Below are 20,946 nucleotides of genomic sequence, written 5' to 3'. Positions count from 1 at the left end.
GGGGGGGCAAGTAGCCACTGCACTTGAACAAAGATTCAATTAGTAATTTTTAGACTCAAGATAGACTGCAAATCAAATTATATCATAACCACTAGGAGAAGAAACTTCTACTACACCAAAATGCTGTTGTTAAAATTATTCTAAAATATATTTAGCACATTAGCTAACATACTAAAATATACAAATATCATGCAACTTCTCGTGTCATTATATAACTGCATCGGTCTGGTTCACCAACATATTTTCTTTGGCCATCAACATTTTAAAAGCAAAACCTTAAAATGCAACTCAAATATAGTTTATGCTAGAGTATTTAGCACATGGGCGAATTGTTCAGCTTGCATTTTCCAAGAAAAGTTTTTCACTAAAAAGATTCTTCCTCTCATCGCCAGTTTGAGTTGTGGGACACAAAGAACCTGTAATCAGGGTGATTCACTTGCAAAAGATGGAGCCAGTTGTTAGCAGCCTGCAATAGAGAGTTCGTCTTCTGACATTCCTGAACTCCATTTGGATTCCAATCCGAAACATTGAACTTGTAAGAAGCAAGACCAAAGATGGGCAGTAACAGCTTGAAGGACATGCCAGCACCATGCAGCTCCCTAGCAGTCGAAACATGAATATCCGGACTATCACTGCTGGTACCTGCCAGAACGTGGGAAACACATAATGATTGACGCAGAGGAAAGCATAAACATACAGATACATTTGGAGTGAGAGAGAGATGCATACTTCGGATGGGTGTTGACAACGAATGGAATGTTAAAAAGCAGGCATCCAGATTCTGTAGAGTTGGTCCTATGGGTATCCTATATATGGGATACCTTAATCAAGAGTAGAGGCCAAAAAGTTCAGTCACAAGTCTTTAAGAATTACACTTAAAAAATGCACTAAAGAGACATGCTTCGAAAAAATTAAGACAAGAAAGTGAAGGCTTACCATGACACAGAAAGCCAACTTGCAGATGTTAGATCACAGCTTCTGTAGGTTCTGAGTTCTTGAAATTGAGATGCAAGGAATGCAATCTGTTGGATACATGTGGGTATTATGTTATGATCATAAGCAAGCATTGCAAGCCAAAAAAACATGCTAATCTTCTAGAGAATAAAAGGACTTGCCTTATCCGCCAACGGTTCACGATTGAATGGTGGATTGTGCTCCAAGTATTCAAACACAAGTAAACCTGGAGGGTTTCTAATCTCGCCTTCATCAACTGTTGATCCCATGACAGGATTATTTCCCAATGAAAGTCTGTTAAAACTTTGGGTAGTTGCACGCATAGTGTTCTGCTGGCTCCATGAACCTTGAACATCATTGGCTCCTCTTTCAGCACCACATTCACTGCTGCCATCACTACTTGATTCCCTGGATGAATCTGCATCACTCTCCTCACCAGGCCGGCTGTCGCAAATGAGGAAAAAAATACATTTCAATTAGTGTATAGTTAATAGATCAAACTTGATTATATGCAAAACTGGTTTAAGATAGGGTTCATGTGGTTATGGCAAACCCATCACATCCTGCTCCCAGTAGTCTAGGATCTTTCCTGGCTTTGAAACTAAGCAAGCACCTCCTACTTACCCAAAAAGCAAGCACCTCCAAGCCCAATCTTAGTCATGTCCAGTTGCTTGTCACAGTAATCAAGATAATTTATAATTTGTATTACAAAATGGAATATGAAAATTAGCAAAGAGTGGATCTTTCAATAATTGTTTCCAACATTAAGAGAACTAAAAAAACAAAGCATGATAGGCATTTTTTTTTAGAAGAGTAGGCCATGGAGGCCAGCTCAATTGTGTAGGTTGTGGCAGTGGGTAGTTATGATATACTTCCCAAGGTATCACACGACTCCGTCAATCTTGGTCTTTGTGTAAAGGCCTTTCTCTCATGTCCAAGACTGGTCAAAGTGGAACAACCATGAGGGGGTGAGCCAAGCAACTTTGATGATCCCTCAACTATAGCAGCCAATCCACAAGTCCGGGGTGATCCCGTGCAGGGTCATGGATGGCTTGGATATCCCATGACCAAGGCACTAACCCTGAGGGGGTACCTAGGCCCGGCTCCCAACATAGACAGGCTATACAATCTCAGGGTGCCATCTTACAGTTGGAATCTTTGCAAGGGCAAAGTGATAGCTAAGTGGGCAAGGTGAGGCGAGGCAATGTGCCTGATGCTGAGCAACGGTAGTGACACAAGCAGACGGTCACAGAGCAGGGGTAGCTGCTCATGGAGCAGGTAATGTGCTCATGAAGCAGGAGTAATTGCTATTGGAGCAGGGATAGTGAGGCGAGCAAATGGTTGCAGACCAAGGAGGGTTGCCCATAGCACTTAGTCGAGGAAAGGCACATGGGCTAATTAGAAATGCTTGAGTAAGCACCTGTCAAGGTAAGGATAATGCCTTGAGGCTGTGGGGTCCAGTCACCAGTGAAAGGTATTCAAAATCCTACAGGGCTATAATTTGAAGTCTACACATAGGCTTCGCACTGTTTTGCAGTTAAGACTCCTATAAAAGGTCCACATAAGTCTCTTTTCAATGATTGAGTCTTCAATGCCTTCTTCCAAGCTATCTTCTCTGTCACTCCTCTCAGGTTGCACTGAATCTCCTCAAGACAAGGTGCTCATCCTCATCACCTTTTCTTTATTAAACCTCCAATTCCAATCCGATTAACAACAGGTAGATCAAAGCTCAGCTATGAAAACCATCTAACAACTCATGGCTACTAATTCTCAACTGACCCCCAAACATGACACATCTTGCACTGTTTCACATGTTAAAACTCCTATAAAAGGCCCAAGTGTGTCTCTTATCAATCGTAGAGTTTTTCAAGGACTTCTTCCAAGCTCTCTTTTCTGTCATTCCTCTCAAGTTGCCCTCAATCTCCTCAAGACAAGGTGCTTGTCCCCATCACAATTTCTTTGGTAAACCTCCTAATTCCAATCCTAACAACAGGTAGATCAAAATAGTCACAACAACTGTGTAACAAGTAACAGGTCCAAAGGATGGTGAACGTAAGTTGATACGAACAGGAATTCGTGAATCATGAGAGTAAAAGCTCAACCAATGCCATTTGCTAGAAGACTTACCTTTCCTAAATTAATGGTTCTGACTGATGAAAAAATATTGAACTAGAAAATAAGATCTTTGTTGGACAACCATTTGCACACAGGTACGTAAAACGACTCCCTGCCTATTGACATTCACTTGAAAATTGCATAGCAGGTTCTGTCTGAATCACTTGATGAGTTATTCATGACCTAGAACAAGAGTTATGGCACACAATGACTGATTGACAATCCCACCATATGCATACATCACATAAATCGTCATGCAACATTTAGCAAAACACACATATTTCACAGAAGTAACCAAATGAAGGACAAAGAAAAAAGCTCAAATGGAAGCATTCTTAACTAACATAATTACATGATTGAACTAGCAGAAGTGCAACCCTATAGTTCAATACACCCCTTGAGAGAATCAAAAATAGTAATCACTTTTGGCACTCAACAAGGCTTTCAAGACAATATCAGTGTAACAAACTCCACATCAAAATAAAGAAAGGAAAAAGAAGAGTGAGACAGAAAACAAAATCAGAATATAAGAGCTCACCTTAGCCTCATGCTGGGCTTTGATGAGTCTATATACAACTGAATGCCAGACAGGTATGGCACATAGTATTGCACAACAGAGTCGCTTCCATTCAAGACAAGAGGAACTCCTGCCCCATATGCACTCCACTCCTTAAAAGATTCCCAGAGATCCCCAAGGACAAAGTATGGATGGAATTCGTCTTCACTCAGTCTCCATCCCCTCATGCTTGTCTGTAAATACCATATTAAATCATACTCATATAAAGATCACAAAAAATAAGAAAAGAATTACAGATCACAATCTTAAAGATCCAAAGTAAACTAAATTCTCACATTGCAACATGAAATCAAAGAAAACTAAATGCTGGGTAAGATCCAAGTAACAACTAGCTCAAATCAACTGAGCTGAACATAACTACCTGGCTTAGTTCAGCTAAGAGTTTTAAACATAAAATTCAATTTTAGCACACTAGCTATCCTCTAAAAATGAATAATATAAAGTGTAGTATAACGTCCTTTTTCTTCTTCTTTTTCATTATTATCAACCAAACGGAAGATAACAAATACAAAACCAATAACCAAGTGAAGAAACCTTAAATTGCTGCTTCTAATTTCTGAGAAGAAGATATTACAGACTTCTGAGAGTTCTCAGTATTTTGGGATCCAAAAAATCAAACATCTTTACCCGATTACACCCAAAACAATGATGCTGCTCATTTGTAAATTCTTCATCATTTAACACTCAAATAGCATAAAACAAATGGTGGTGCTACATGCATCAATTGGTATACCAATTAGTGTACCAACGTATGTTATGACATTATTATTGACCCCATCCATTATACAAATAACAAATACCCAAAACCTCTAAATTTATGCCACATCATATGTTAGTATACTAATTGGTATACCAATTGGTGCATATAACATTATTTTAAAACAAAACATTCAGAATTTAATTTAAAGTTTCCCTTTTCCCTAGAATTTTCAGCAACCAGAGGTCAAAAACCAAAACACATTGCCCACAACAAAAACTTATTGAAGGGCTAATGATTTAAAACCACCAAGTTACCAAACAGTTCGAGTTCCTTATCTCAAGGAAAAAGTGAATCATGTCAATAAATTGATGAAGGAATACATATAGGATTGGGCAAAATAAGGATGTTCTATAATGTGCGATGGGTGGACAGATAGGAAAAATAAAATTTTTGATGGATGTGAATGTGATATTTTATGACTTATGTTGGATGTTATGTTTGTGATTTTTAGAAGGTTATATGTTATGTTTAAGGATTTTTTGAGATGTTGAATGTTATTCTTATGGTTTTTGAAATGATGAATGCTAGTTTATGATATTTAGAATTCTAGAACTATTTGGTTATGTTGAAAATTTTGCTATGACTTTGCTTATCTTCTACAACTTGAACCTCCTCCTCACTTTGGTGAGGTGCAAGCCTCGCCTTTAGCCTCATGCTGAGGCTGTAGGAGACCTTAGTGCCTCAATGTGCCTAGAGCTTTTAAGAACATTAGTAAAGACATAAAGAGAAAAGGAATAGGGCAAATATCAAATCACTGGTAATGGAGAAAACCTTATCAAGTCAGTGAGAAATTTTTTTTTTTTCAGAAAACATAAGATGGGGTAAAACAATATCAAAAGAATAAGCCTTTTTTAAAGACAAAATTGTCTTCCCTCAAACATCCTCACTTCCATGTCCCAAATCCCACATTCTTTCTCTCTCTTGAAAGGGGTGGACCATGGGCATAGGGCTGTGGAAGGGGCTGGGGTGGCGACAGGGGAGGTGGGGGTGCAACGAGGGTGATGAGGACACTAAAGAATGGTTTCCCTGCTTGGATATTATTATTTTCACCCATTTCATGTCTGTTGAAAATTTCAAAACACTTGTCCCAAAACAATTTGATTAGAAATGAGACTAAATCCAACACAATTATTTGGTCCAATTCACTCTAAACATTTCAATAAAGTTACAACCCCATAAAAATATACCAAAATCATTCTCTATTTTCTCAGCAACCAGACAAACAACGTGAATAGGAGGGGGTATTGTAGCAAACCCTAATTTTAACAAAATCTGAAGTATACCTTAGAGAAATACTGAGCTGGAACAATCGGAGTAGTGTGCTCGAGAAACCGATCCAAATTAGTCAAATTGGCGGTTCTCGGCGGCGAAAACGAGGAAGACAGCGAAGGAGCCACCGTCGCCGACGACGATGAACAATCTTCCGACTCAATCCTCTTCTCGGACTCCACCGAAGACGGCTTGGACTTGGATTTCGACCGATTGTTCAACTGCGATTGTTGTTGCTGTTGCTGTTGCTGTTGCTGGTAGTGCCTACGCATCGCCGGCGGACTGTAGAAGCGGTCATCGCCGCCGCGATTCCGACCCCCTCCGGACACCGACATTGCAGGAACAAAAGAACCCCAAAAAGGGTCAAAATTTATGTATATGTATGTTTGTAGAGGTTGATTGAGATTGGGTTTTGTTTGAGGGGTTTATGTGAAATTCAAGTATGGTGTGTTTTTTTTAGGGTTTTTGAGGTTGATGAGAAAGAGAGGGTTTGATTTGAGTTTTTGGCGAGAGAGGAAGAGAACAAGAGTCGAGAAAGTGGAACGAGTAAAGGAAGGGATTGTGTTGTGTTGGGTTGAGTCGAGGGGTTGAATTGAAATTTGAAAGGAAAGAGGGGTCTAGCTTCATTGCCATGTACCTCATTCTAGAGAATTCTACACTCCTCACTTTTTCTTTTTCCTTTTTCGCAGTTGTTTGGTCCAGTCTAACATTGAATTAGACCGTGCTCTTGATTTTGTAAGGGTCTATCAAGGGTCTCGTTTTGATAATTTGAACATTTTAATGTGTAGAACTCGTCGAGTATTATATGCTTGTAAAAAATTACGTTGATCGAATATTGATAGCTATGTGAACAAAATAGTTTTTTATCAACCGTTAATTGTTTTATCGTCTATTTTTTTTATACAAAACTGATTTGATCACATAGCTATTGATATCCGATCAATGTGATTTTTTACAGGCATGTAATACTCGATGAATTCTATACATCAAACGGTTCAGATTATCAAAAAGGGCCCAAAAAATGAACCCCATGAATCAAACTGAATAAATTCAATCTTAATCTCAACTTGAAACAAACGGGACCCTCCCTTTTTTTTTAATGTTTTATTGTAGTTATTAACGTACACCTTCCCTATATAAAAAAAAAATTAAAAGATTTTAAAAAAATATACATCTCACCAATGTTTTCAAAATCAGATGGGTGAGAACTGGAAAAATGACCGGGTGGACGGGTCACCGGTTCAATTGTCGAGTCAAAGTAGTCGAACCGTGATGTCATAATTAATATTATATAATTAAAAAATATAACTATAAATTATAAATAAATAAAAATATATATAAATAATCAAATAAAAATAAAAATTGTTGCATAGTATTTATTAATAATATTTAATAAAGTCATAATTGATAAAAAAAAGTCACTTTTTTTAAAGAAATTAAATTTTTTAAACATTCTCTCCAAACAAATTGAATGAATGTTAGATTTAATTTTGGAAGAAAATGAAATTTTCAACCCTCCCTCCAATCAATATGTTTCAAATAATTTGATTGAATCTCACATAGAATTTTGTAGGTTTTCTTTGAAAAATATTTTCCTATAAATAGGAATAGACTTTCATAATCTTCTTAACTCAAGCTTTCAATGAGACTCTTCCTTATGAGAGGAGACTCTTGAAATAAGAATTTTTAGTCAAAATTTTAAAATATATATATATATATATATATGAAAGAAAGAAAAAAAAAAAAGGTTAAAAAAAAAAAAAAACTAGACTGGTCCGACCCTCCCGACCCGGTCCGGGTCACCGATTTTACTGGTTCGACCACTGGGTCACCAGTTTTGCTTCCACTCCGGGTTTAGGGGGTTGACCGGACTGGAACAAGGCCCGGTCCAACTGGCCGGTCCGGTCCGGGTTTGAAAACGTTGCATCTCACCCACCACGCTATGCTCGTAGAAAATTAAAAAAAAATTACAAACACATCTCTTCAAATTTATTTAAAATACGAATTGTCCTTTATGATTTAAAAAAATTATAAATATCTCCCTATCAGGATTTTTCATTTAACAGAATTAATTGAAAAAATGAAATTTCTAATTGTTTACCTATACAATAATAAAATTATCTGAATTATTAATTGAAATAAAATTTTAATATTATTAAAAATTGTTAATTAACTCGATGACTTATTAATAAAAGGATTTATTTGTTATGAAATTAAAAACTTTAGAAGACATAATGTAATTTCCAAAACTACAAGAAATAATTTGTAATTTAAATCTCAGGGGATATGTTTGTAATTTATCCAAAAAAAAAACAAAAAGTATATAAATGAATGGAAATAAATATCAATGAAATGGTAAATTAAATATAAAATTAAAAAAAAAAGAGTTTGTTTTCATCTTATTTAATTGATAATTAAAAAAAATAATTTTTTTAAACAAGATTCAATTATGTTTAACAACGGTTGTTAGCTTTTTTTCAAAATATATTCAGCTAGAAGAAAATTTCCAAAATTCTTAACATAAATAAAATGAGAAAAATTAATCTTTTATTCTTTCAATTACCATTTTATTCTAACATAAATTTTTTTATTTTATTCCCATCTTTGACCTCTCAATCCTAATCTGAATTTCATCTACAATCACCACCAACTCTGGCTATCTTTCCAGCCCTTGCCCTCTCTAAAAAACCCGTCCCTCTTTAGCGTCAGCTGCCACCACCTAACCCTTCTACAGTCCCTCCCTTGACTCTGCAATGCTGCTTCATTTTCCTTCTCCTCAAAGGGGAAAATATCTGCTCCATCATGTGTACCAAAATGTAGTCTTATACTAAGGTTTATATCTATGATGTTATAAGTAAACATCAAGGCTTGAATGTGATAGGGATTGGGAGCAAATAGAAGTGGAGTGGTGATTTTTGAGTTTAGGAAACATTTGTGCTCCTGAGTCCTACCACCCAAATGGAAAGTGATCTAACATATATATCCATATATCAAAAGATAGGAAAGACTTGATTGAGAAAATGACTCCGCACTCCATATAGCCCCTTTTGTTTGAAGAGTTAAATGAGGGATTGCAATTGGTAGTAAGGTGGAACCTATTAATATTGTGTTTGTTTTAAGAGATAGGGAGGAGATTGATAGTGAGCTCCGGATTATGATGGATCTTCTCAAGGGGATTCGGATGAGCCTCCAAGACTTGGTATTAGAAAAATAGTCTGCCGGACTAGAAATTTTTTATTTTTATTTATTTTTTATTTTATTTTTTACATGTTAAACATTTTTTTTGAACATTAATGTTTAATTTTTTGTATTTTTTGTTAAGTAAAAATTATTATTTTATTTGTTTTATTTTTTTTGGAATTTTTTTTTATTTTTTTTACATGTTGGGTATTTTTTTTAAAAACATTAATATTTAATGTTTTTGTATTTTTTTATTATTTTATATTTATTTTATATAAAAATAATTTAACAATCTCCACACTAACAACTATCATCAAAACAAACACAATTTTACTTAATCACCTCACTATTAATCTCCTCATTATCAATCCCCTCCATTCTACTTCTAAAAACAAATGGGGCCATAGTATTACTTGTCCCAGGCCTTGCTTCGAAACTTATGCTGTGTTTGGTTTGAGAATTTGGGGAGGAATTTGGAAAGAAAAAAAGAAAAGGTGTGTGAAACTAGATATAGATATATTTTATTCACATTTCACCTACGCTACAAGAAAAGTGGGTATATGAGACAGAACTATTTGCAACGGCACACTTGCCGTCTCAAAAAGTCACTTTTTGCGATGGCAGAAAATGTTGTCTCAAAAAAGTATAGCATTTGCGACGGCACAATTTGCCGTCTCAAAAAATGAGAGCATTTGCGAGGGTATTTTCTGCCGTCGCAAATACTCTGCTTTTTTTAGACGGCAAATTGTGCTGTCGCAAATGCTCTGCTTTTTTGAGACGGCAAATGGTGCCGTCGCAAATACTCTACTTTTTTGAGACAGCATTTTCTGCCGTCGCAAAAAGTGACTTCCTTTTTTTTTTTTAATTTTTAGTGAATATTTTTAAAATTTTAAATATTTTTTTTAGATGCACCTTACTTAGATGTATCTAAAAAAAAAAATTATGAAAAAATATTTTTAAAAATTAATAAATAGATAAAAATATAAAAAAATGTATTGAATTATTGTATTTTTGGTATTTAGTGAATTTTTAAAAGATTTTTTTTTATAATTTTTTTTTAATTTTTAGGTGTATTTATGTTAGGTGTGTCTAAAAATTAAAAAAAATACTTAAAATATTAAAAAAATTTAGTAAAAACAATATAACACAGCAAACAAGAAAGTATAATTTTCTCAAAAGAGTTTTTGGAAAACTCTAACCTAGCATAGTGATTGTGGTTTTGAGACAGCTTCATACATATACAGTCACAAAATGGTTTGAATAAATTCTAGTACTTTTTCTGTCTCAAAAAAAATTTAAAAAAACAATGTCTTCTTACTCTTTTGATATAACATTTCTCTTTTCATTCATTTTTTCATCTTCATGTCTCTCTGTCTCTATCTCTCTCTCTTCTCTTTATCTCTTTCACTCATCACTCTTCTTTCTCTGTCTGTCTGTTTCTCTTTCTCATTTTCTCTCTGTGTCTGTCGCCTATCTCTCTTCTCTCTATCTCTCTCATCTGTTTTCTCTCTCTTTCTCTCTCGCTCATCTCTCTTCTCTCTATCTCAATCATTTCTTTTCTCTCTCTCTTTTATTTTTCTATCTCTCTCTATCTCTCTCGCCCATTTCTCTTCTCTCTCCGTCTCTCTCTTTTTCTGTGTCTCTCTCTCGCTCATCTCTTTTCTCTCTATTTATCTCTCTTTTTGTCTATCTCTCGCTCATCTCTTGTTTCTCTCTCTTTTTCTATCTTTCCCTCTATCTCTATCTCTCTCTATCTCTTTTTCTGTCTATCTTTCTCTCCCTGTCTCTCTCTCACTCATCACTCTTCTCTTTCTCTCTCTGCTTGTCTATTTGTCTATTTCTCCCTCACTATGTTCGCCTTGCTCATTCTCTTACTCCAATCTTCTCTATTTATCGAGCTCTTTCTCGATTTATCGATCCACTATAAACGACGTCGTCTTACTCTTTTGAACATTTCTCTTTTCACCCATTTTTTCATCTTCCCATCTCTCTGTCTCTATCTCTCTTCTCTTTTCCTCTCTTACTCATCACTCTTCTCTGTCCGTCTGTCTTTCCCTTTCTCTATGTGTTTCTGTCTCTCTTCTCTGTCTCTCTCTCACTCATCACTCTTCTTTGTCTGTCCGTCTCTCTCTTTATCTCTGTGTCTCTGTCTCTCTTCTCTTTCTCTCTCTCACTCATCACTCTTCTCTGTTTGTCTGTCTGTCTGTCTGTCTCTTTTTCTCTGTGTCTCTCGTCCATCTCTCTTCTCTCTATCTCTTTCATCTATCTTCTCTCTCTGTCTCTCTTATCTTTCTCTTCTTTTTTTTTTCTCTCGCTTTCTCGCTCATTTCTTTCTATCTCTCTCTCGTTTATCTTTTTTTGCTCTTTTTTTTTTCTCTCTCTCTGTCTATATCTTTTCACCCATTTTTCATCTTTTTCTCTCTCTTTTCTTTCTCTCTCTCATTCATCACTTTTCTCTCTCTGACTGTCAATTTGTCTCTCTCTCTCTCTCTCTTTGTCTCTCATTCATCTATCACTTCTCTCATCTATTCTCTCTCTCTCTCTCTGTGCCTCTCACTCATCTCTCTCTCTCTCTCACCACTCATCTCCTCTACCACCTTCACCACTACTGCAAACGCCATTTCACTACCACCACTACTACCACGGTCGCCATTTCACCTTTACGACTACCATTACTACTACCATCGCCACCGCTCCACTACCACCACTACCACTATTGCCACTACTACTACTACTACCATTACCTCTCTTTCATCCATGCTACTCCATCTACTCTACTACTACCACAACTTCACCACTAATCTCCTTCGCCATCACCACCACCACCACCACCACCACCATCATCTCTTATCCACCACCTTCACTACTACTGTCGGTTCCTCTTCTCTACCACAAAATATTACCTCTCTTCTCTCTCTCACTCATCACTTTTCTCTGTCTGTCAGTCTTTGTCTTTCTCTTGCTCATCACTTTGTCTCTGTCTGTCTATTTGTCTCTCTCTCTTTCTCTCTCTCTATCTCTCTTCTCTATCTGTCTCTCACTCATCTCTCTCTCACCACCCATCTTCTCTACCACATTTACCACTACTGCAAATGCCATTCCATTATTACCACTACTACTACTGCAAATGTCACATTGACCACAAAAAAATTACTTTATTTTAATGGAAAATATTATCCTTACTTCTACCAAATAAAAAAATAATAATAATTTTTATTCATTAAAATAAATATGAAACAAATAATAATAATTTTTATCTCTCGCTCATCTCTTGTTTCTCTCTCTTTTTCTGTCTCTCTCTCTATCTCTTTCTCTCTTTGTCTGTTTGTTTCTCTCTCTCTCTCTCCGTCTCTCTCTCTCACTCATCACTCTTAATAGAAAATATTTTTCATTAAAATATTATCCTTACTTCTACCAAATAAAAAATAATAATAATAATTTTTCATTCATTAAATATTCATTTATGATGAAAATGAAAATTATTATTATTTTTTTTATTATTTAAATATTCATTTATGATGAAAATTATTATTATTATTGTTATTATTCCTAATCCCGCCCGCTCGGTTCCCCCATTTTTTTCCATTCTCGCGCCCCTCAAAATCCCCAATCTCTTAGAACCAAAATCCCTAATTTCTACCAAATATCTCTCTCTCTCTCTCTCTCTCTCTCACACACACACACTCTCGTTTCGTTGTTCTTCATATCTGCACCGATCACTCTCTGACTCTCTTGTTGTTCATCTCATCGCACCGATCATCGCACCGTCGATCTACTCACAGGTAAACTCTCTCTCTCAATCTCTGTCTCTGTCTCTCTCTCTCTCTCGCCCCGATCGTTGTTTTTTTATATACATATATATATATATATCAGATATCTCTCTGATCTGATCTGTCTCCCTCACTCTCTCATCTCATCAGTCTCACTCTCTGGTTTTGCAACTTTGTGTTCCCTTCGCCTAGGGTTTTTGTTCAATTCGATTCTCTCATCTGCAGGTACGATCGTTTTCTAGGTTTTCCAACAGTATATCAGCGTTTGCGAATTAGGTTTATAATAAGTTCTTATAATTTGTATTTTTTGTTTATTGAAAGACTCTTCGCTCTTTGGATTTGTATCCGATAAACTATTTGCTAGATTTATTTTTTTATTTTTTAAAATTTTTTTAATGTGTTGTAACCTTGTTTGTCTGAAACTGTTGTCTTTTCACAGTTTTCTTTCTGTCTCTCTCAAGAATTCTTGTTTTGTTTAATGTGTTGTAACCAATTTTTTTGTGTTGTTTTGCTTTTTTTCTTTTGGTTTTTTGGTAGCCTGGATTTTTTTTTTTTTTTTTGTATGGGTTATTGTTTACTGTGATGTAAATTTTGCCATTACCAATGAATAAATGTCAATACAAACTACAAAGGAAGAGAGCATCGTTTGCAATTTCAGAGGAGTTAATTGTGAGAGTGCCGTGCCCTCTGACATGATTGGCCGCGTTATTGGCAAGGGAGGGGGTTCAATCAAAAGTGTGAGACAGGCCAGTGGTGCTCGTATTGAGGTTGATGATAAGGCTGATCGTGATGAATGCATCATCTCCATCACCTCAACAGAGGTGTAGCTTTCTTTCTACTTCCTTTTTATTTATATTCTGAGTTCTTTGTCAAGTGCTCAAAAGGTAGCAGGAGGACAGGGAGAAACTGCTCTGCCTCTTGATTTCCTTACTGTTTTTAACTTTGATTGGGGAATTGTGACCCAGATCAAGTTACTACACACACACACACACACATATATGTACATTTGGATCATCTCTACGTGCTATCATGGGTTTGTAAAATACCTTTACAATAAAACATGTGTTTATAAATATTTAACACTTGATGGTTGTGTCATGACTTTTTTAACTTGCTGAGGCATGACTAGTGTTTCTTGCAACTCTAGAGTGTTTGATGCAAAACAACATTATTTTTTTGAAGAATTGTTTTTTACTTCATTTATTGTGCCCCATTTATTTTTATTTTGATGACTGTATGTAATGGCATCTAAATACCATCATTTATCTGTATCCATTTATTTAATGTTGGATCATGTTCTGAGTTGTTGGGTTGGGAAACCTGCTGTTGAGGGTATTCTTCATTCCATGTGTCTTGATATTTTTGCACCACTTTTTTTGGCAGTCCATGGATGACATGAAATCCATAGCAGTTGAAGCGGTTTTTATTGCTGCAAGGGAAGATAAATGACGAAGATGATGACACTGTAACTATCCGGCTTCTTGTTCCATCTAAAGTTATTGGTTGTATAATTGGAAAAAGTGGTTCAATCATAAATGAGATGGCTTAGGCATGCTTTCTTCAGGTAGCCTTTATGGATATGGATCTTTATCAGTATGTCAATGTTGTGGCATTTAATTTCTTTGTTATTTCCTTGGTGTTATGGTCATTTGATATTTTTAGATCTTGTTATTCATTTTTTTTTTCCAGTTACAAGTTTTCTTTGGTACATTTATGGCAATGTGCTTGCTTATTTTTCTATATTGTTTTAATTTTGTTACTTAGGCATTGTTTCCTAAAACTGAAAATTAACTACTGTAAACTTTAAAAGTTGAATTTTTTAATTTGAAAAATTGTTTGGTATCTACTGAAATTTATGTGCTAAATAAATTTATTGTCTGCTCTTTTTCCTGCATTGGTGTTTGTGTCAGTATTTTATTATTTAATTTTTTCACTGTTTTGTCCACTTAATTAATTTTTTAACTCCACCCCTGTTCTTGTGGTCCTTATTTGAGTGGTTGTTTCTCTTTTGATAGATGGGAGACAATGGCTATGGATCTTTGTCTTCATACTCGTCAAAGATGTATGGAGGGTTAGCATTATTATGGCCATGAGTTTTTTACTATATTGAAAGACTCTTCAATAACTCTCATTTTGGGCGAAATTAAAGATGGCTGCAGAAAAGAAGGTAAGAATGCTTGTGGTGGTCATACTTTATGAACATAATAAATATACTCACAGCACACTAATTAATTTTAATGTGTGATCACTGTGTGCATGGAAATTATAAATAGCAATCTTTTTTTTTTTGCTTTGAAGTTAACTCTCCTTGACAACCACATTTCATTATACTTTTAGTGTGGAACATAAGCATTCTATATGAAATTTGCATTCTTATCTCATGAGAACTAGCATATAATTTTTCGATGATACTATTATTGCTTCAATTTTCGGGTTAGAGTTTCCATTTCATATTTTTCATCTCTTTGGAGATATGTTTACTCAAAAAATCGTAATAGCATATTTAATATTCATAATGAATATCAAATAAGACAGTCAACCAACATAGCTAAATTATAATGATTGTTTTTGATGTATGGGTTGATTATTCGTAATGAGAGTGAATAGATACTGCCCATATAGATATAGCATCTATACAAAACACCCTTTTAGTTGGGTCTTTTTTTTATTTAATTTATCTACATGCCATGTTATTCTATTTGATATCATGTTAGGTAGTCAGAAAACATTTTCACAGATTGATCCTGTTTAAGGAGGGGAATTTGAGGTGGAGGACTGTTGAGACAACTATAAAAGTATAAATGAAACCATTTTGAGTGGGTGGGTTTTTAACATAATGAAAGAATGCTTGATTTGGGATGATTTGCTCATCTGCATTCAAGACCAATAAATTTGATGGTGGGGATGTGGTAGAACTAAGGTGTAACATGAATAAGAAGACAACCGAAAAGGGCATGGGTTGAGAAGTGATAGTGCATTTTGGTCTTTGATTTAGCGGAACATGTCATCTTGGAAAAAGTACAAGCATTAAATGGCACAATGACATATCGTCTTGCAAATTGTGCTACACTTTGCTTCACATTAATCCCAAACCTAAGTTCAGATCATGCTTGGGCCTGCTCATGGCCTAGCCCTAAGTTAGTTGCCATTTTAGCTTATGCTATTATTAATATGAGGTTTGTAAAAGTTTTATCTTATTAAGCTAACAAGGGATAGAGATCTGACAGAAGGGATTTTTGGGGATTCATTCATGTGGCAAGCTCATATTCCCCAAAGTTTACTTATAGTGGATGTGAGGTTATTTGATATTCGGCTGGCATTAGCCAGGTGTCCAAATACAATAATAAAACCCGAGATTGGGCATGCTCTTAATTGAGGTCTTGTCAGAAAATGGCAAAAGAAAATATTAACACAAAATGGGCATAACGACTAACTTTTGGTGCACATGTTACAGGTGGGTGCAGCAAAGGCAGAACAATTTTGCAAGGCTTTTCGAAGCATTCACAAGAAACTTGTAAGCATATTCTACTATCGAAGAATCATAAAATTTGTCCTCCATTAAACGCTATTATTTTACTTTCCTGATTGGACTTTTTTTATTTGTTATTATTTATCTGTATAAAATAATGACTCATGAGTTTAGATGCTGCCAGGAGTTTTTTTAGCTCACCTAAAAGTTATGGAGAATAGTTTCTTGCCTCCTGAATTTTCTTGTTATTCGGTTTCTGGTGGATGTTTTACTTGGAGAGAGAGAGAGAGAGAGAGATTGTAGTTCAAATTGAAGCAGTTCATGTTGCAAATTTGATTTTGATTTATGTTATTTAAATTTGTGAACAACATTATGTATGTATTATGCGACATTATGTAGTGGTATAATTTTTATTGTTATGAATTTTTATTTATGTATTATTATGAATGGAACAACATTATGAATTTTCATCATGTGTCAACTTTTGTCTATGTATGTATTTATATTATTATGTAATTATCGATTTTTTTTAGTTATTTTTCATTTAATACAGGTTATTTTCATATTTTTAATAATTTTAATACAGGGTTTTTTTTTAAATATTTTTTTTTTGAGATGGCAGAACACCCCGTCTCAAAATAAAAATTGAACCAGGCTTTTTGCGACGGTACTTATACTGTCGCAAAAGGTACGGAATTGAATTGAAAAATAAGGCCTTTAGCGACGGTATCATTGCCGTCGACAATAGTCATTAGCGACGGCTCAGGTTGCTGTCTCAAATACACTTTTAGCGACGGTAATTTTGCCGTCGTAAAAAACCCTTTTAGCAACGGCAATACTGTGCCGTTGCAAAAAACTAAGATTTTCATCTATTATTGGTGACAGAAATTTGCTGTTGCAAAAAAGGCATTTTCCCGTCGCAAAAACAAAGGCAACGGCACTTGTCGTCGCTAAAACCCTTTTGCAACCCCTTTTGTTGCGGCCCCCACTTGCCGTCGCAAAAAGCTATTTTACCGTCGCAAAAACCTTTTGAGATGGCGTTTGGGGTATTTGCAACGGCGTTTTACCGTCGCAAAAAATAATTTTTTTTGTAGTGCTACATTTTCTCTTTTCTTTTCCAAATCTCTACTTAAATTCCCAACCGAACACAGCGCTAAGATATTCTTAAATGTGAATGTTGTGGGGCGACTACTAGTAGTAGTTTTTGGGGAAATAATACCACCACCGCCACATTTTTTGCGGTTCACTTCAGCCGAGCAAAGGGGGTAGCCCAGTGCTCTCAGTCATTCCAACAAGTTTTAACAAATTTTTGGAACTCGTTAATTTGTTAAGTTTCGGGTCTTCAGAGCTTGGTTCTGAGTTCTATGAGAAGAATGGTTAGATCTTATGTCACAGATATGCCGTATATGTATTATAACAAATGGACGGTTGATCTTTTGCTGGGTGTATTCTTGTTTCTTTCTTTCTTTTTTTAATTTTCTATGTTGCTAGTGTGGGGCATATTGAACACCAGATTTTTGCTGCAATAAAGGATACTGTTAGAATCATTAATACCAGGATGTTGTTAAATTTGATGGTTGAAGGCAGTATGGCTTGCACTGCCCTTGATAAAGATGGAGTAGAAATTTCTTATCATGTTCAAAACCTGCCATTCCCAAATATCTGTCCTGATAATTTTTGCTAAATACACTTACGTTGTGTTTAGTTTGGAATTTGAGAAGGGATTTAGAAAATGAAAAGATAGGTGAAATAAAAATAAAATATACTTATATTTCACATATTTTTTCTTTTTTTTTTTTTTTTTAAATCTCTCAACCAAACACAATGTTAGTTAAAAACATTTTCTAGAAGGTTTTTTCTTTCTTTCTTTGGCCTGGCATAGGATTTTCTTTATTCTCAAAATCTTTGTTCCAATGCAGGTATAGTGAAAAAATCGTGCCACAAAATTTTCATGTTTTGAGATTTCACCACATCTTTTAGTTGAGAGTGCATTAAGAGTGTGAAACAGATAGGGTTTGAACCGAATTGAGTCAAATAGTAACTTGTTTAAGTTTCAAAATATGTAAAAACCTAACTAGTTTGCTTCTCGAGCCAAACAAGAGTCTAATTTGAAATAACTTAGTTTATTTTATCACTCAAGGATCAAATATTATTTTGAGTAAAGAGGGGTCTTTTAATGTTCTGGCTTTTTTTATACAAGACGGTGAAAATTGAGGATATCTTCCCAACCGCATGAGATCATCTCATCAAAGAGATCTGACAATTTGGCTTTAGATTCATTACCCATCTTGATCTAATTGTGACTAAGCTTGAAAACCTCTCATCCAAAGAGTCTTGCACCGAAAAAGTAGTGGTTTAAGCTTTGTTTTTATAATTGCTATTAGTTTTGTATTGCCAAACACTACACCACTCCATTTGGCAATCTACAAATACCTACCCCTCTTCTTCACCATCTTCCTCTGCTCTCTCTATTTTCAGGGCATTTTTGAGCTTACAAGAAAGAAAGATCAATGGGTGTTGTTACCTTCACCGAGGACATCGCTAGCCCCGTCCCGGCGCCGAGGCTGTTCAAGGCCTTGATCCTTGATGCTGATAACCTCATCCCCAAGATTGTACCACAGGCTATCAGGAGCATCGAAACAATCCAAGGAGATGGCGGCCCTGGAAGTATCAAGCAAATGAACTTTGCCGAAGGCTAGCTACCAACTTCACTAATGCTGTGTTTGAATCTTACGCCCCATTTTGTTTTGGCAAAATATTTTCCTACGAAAAACATTTTTTTTATTGATTTTTATTTTTCATCATATCAAATGCCAGAAATGCAGAAAGCATGTTTTGAAAAACAATTTTGCTGAAATAAATGAAGCATTAGATTTATTAGTACAATTCAAACATATAAAAAGTAGCATATGTGATTTTTTACCCTTGAAGGTAGTCCTTTCAAGTGCTTGAAACATAGGATTGATGCATTAATGGACAAGCTCGAGTTCATTTCTTATGAAATGAAGCTTGAGTCCGATGCCAATGGTGGTTGCGTTGGTAAGAATATAAGCAAGTACCATGCCAAACCCGGCGTTGAGATCAAGGAGGAGGAAATCAAGGCCGGGAAAGAGAAGCTCTGCCGTGTTCAAGGCTGTTGAAGCCTACCTCTTGGCAAACCCTAATGCCTATGCTTAATCATCCTCCATTGATGAAACAATCTCTTGCATATCACTCTCTCTTCCATTTTACTAGAATAGTTTGTATGTTCTCTATGGCCAAACCTGCAAATTTGGCTTGATAAATGTGTTTGTGTAATAATATAGAGTTGTATGCTATGTTTGATTGGAATGAAGAAATTTGATAAACTACACCAAATGATGTACTAGTCCTGGTTTTGTTCATTACTTGTCTCCCCCCCCCCCCCCCAAAAAAAAAGTGTGCTCTAATAAATTGATTAATCTTGATTTAGAATTCTATTGGTGCACATAATTTGAAATTCAAGAGCTTTGACATTAGAATACTTTTGAAATGTCTTTTGAGTCTGCATCATACGCTTGATTTTCAAGTAATTTTCAAACTTACTTTTTTAGATTCTTTAACTTTTTTCATAGGAATAATAGTCATGAGATAATTGGATAGGAGACAAAATTGACCAATTTATCATTTTGTAAGGTTTTACTAGTTGAAAGCACCACGTACATATATGTTACAATAATGCTCTGAATTGCTGTATAATTTTATAAACTGGCATAACCATAAATCATACATTGCTATATGGAAAACCCAGTACTTTGCCCAAGGAAATAAATTTAGGCTAAAACCTTGAGTTCCTCATGTCTCCTTTTAAATCCTCTAATTGCTTCTCATTTTGTCAATCAAACGTAAGGTGATGTTTGTTTAGGGGACAGGCCTTTGAGATTGAATTAATGATCTAACAAAGTTAATAATTTCTTGTGTGGCTAAAAAAAATTTGAGATTCAAACTAATATTATATTCTGGCATGATATTTCCATATAAAAGACAGTTGAATTTCAAGAAGAGTGTGTGACAAAAAATGAGAGATTAAATAGATATTCGGACAAGTTAAATCACAAAATTGATAAAAATTTGTCAATTCTTATTTATAATCTTGAGTCAATCTAAACACAGGATTGAATGTATAATCCAAAAAAATTGAACTAACTTTAAAATGTTAATCTCATCTAATTAGGTCATGCAAACAAAGTCTAGGAGTGTGTTCTTATTTCTTTCATTTCGTTTCTTTATTTATTTATTTATTATTTTATTTTTTTTGCTTTTTTTGTTTTTTTAAGTTATTCATTTTTTAATCTTACTTGTGTGGTGCATAATGAACATAATTTTTGAAAAATTATACAATAATTCCAGAGTACCACGTGATCATACTTTGTAGCGACCCTAATTTTTCGTAAGTCATTATTTATTATTATTATTATTATTACTTTATTTTATTCTTGACTTTATTAATTGTGTGATTATATGAAAATTTAATGTATTATTTAATTAATTTAATGTGATAGTTAATTATATATAATTAATCTGTATATTTATATATTGGGGGTTTTTTTTTAAGGTCCTTGATATTATGATTTTATAGCATAAAGGACATCAAATATTTTTATGATGTCTAAGGTCCATCAACAATATTTTCATAATGTCTAAGGTCCCTCAACCTTGATCCAGAGAAATTTCAGTCCAGAGAAAATTGGTCCAGAGAAATTTCAATCCAGAGAAAATTGGTGCAGAGAAATTTCAGTCCAAAGAAAATTGGTCCAGAGAAATTTCAGTCCAAATTTCTCTGGAAAATCTAATTATTCTCAGAAAATTTTCAGATCTGCTGCTACTTTTAGCA

At 34.8% G+C, this 20,946-nt stretch overlaps 1 protein-coding gene and 1 pseudogene across 2 annotated transcripts; one reads left to right on the top strand and one right to left on the bottom strand.

Annotated features, from left to right (window-relative positions):
- Nucleotides 1-63: 63 nt before the first annotated feature.
- On the bottom strand, nt 64-6,360 carry LOC114300021 (heat shock protein, putative (DUF789)). Its single transcript, XM_028244874.2, has 6 exons — nt 5,690-6,360; nt 3,608-3,819; nt 1,116-1,398; nt 937-1,022; nt 730-821; nt 64-642 (listed from the first exon to the last, which is right to left on the bottom strand). Exons 1-6 carry the CDS (start codon nt 6,008-6,010, stop codon nt 383-385), a joined length of 1,254 nt encoding a protein of 417 aa, XP_028100675.2. The 5' UTR covers nt 6,011-6,360; the 3' UTR covers nt 64-382.
- A 6,057-nt stretch (nt 6,361-12,417) lies between these two features.
- LOC114300002 (major strawberry allergen Fra a 1-2-like) lies at nt 12,418-19,477 on the top strand (annotated as a pseudogene). Its single transcript, XR_014333793.1, has 7 exons — nt 12,418-12,637; nt 12,776-13,446; nt 14,009-14,189; nt 14,641-14,792; nt 16,080-16,139; nt 18,573-18,788; nt 19,026-19,477. The product of XR_014333793.1 is annotated as a major strawberry allergen Fra a 1-2-like (transcript).
- Nucleotides 19,478-20,946: the final 1,469 nt, after the last annotated feature.

The sequence above is a fragment of the Camellia sinensis genome, chromosome 6 (genome assembly GCF_055761805.1).
Source record: "Camellia sinensis isolate YWXY chromosome 6, ASM5576180v1, whole genome shotgun sequence".
In the NCBI taxonomy this organism is placed as follows: domain Eukaryota; kingdom Viridiplantae; phylum Streptophyta; class Magnoliopsida; order Ericales; family Theaceae; genus Camellia; species Camellia sinensis.
This window is presented reverse-complemented; position numbering and strand designations above follow the sequence as displayed.

Bases quoted from the DNA above. Each gene is read 5' to 3' on its own strand.
- LOC114300021 (XM_028244874.2), bottom strand. From the start codon at position 6,010: ATGTCGGTGTCCGGAGGGGGTCGGAATCGCGGCGGCGATGACCGCTTC. The intron at 3,820-5,689 runs GTATACTTCAGA...TGGTATTTACAG, and splicing joins CAGCTCAGTATTTCTCTAAG to ACAAGCATGAGGGGATGGAG. The intron at 643-729 runs GTATGCATCTCT...ACGTTCTGGCAG, and splicing joins GTTGTCAACACCCATCCGAA to GTACCAGCAGTGATAGTCCG.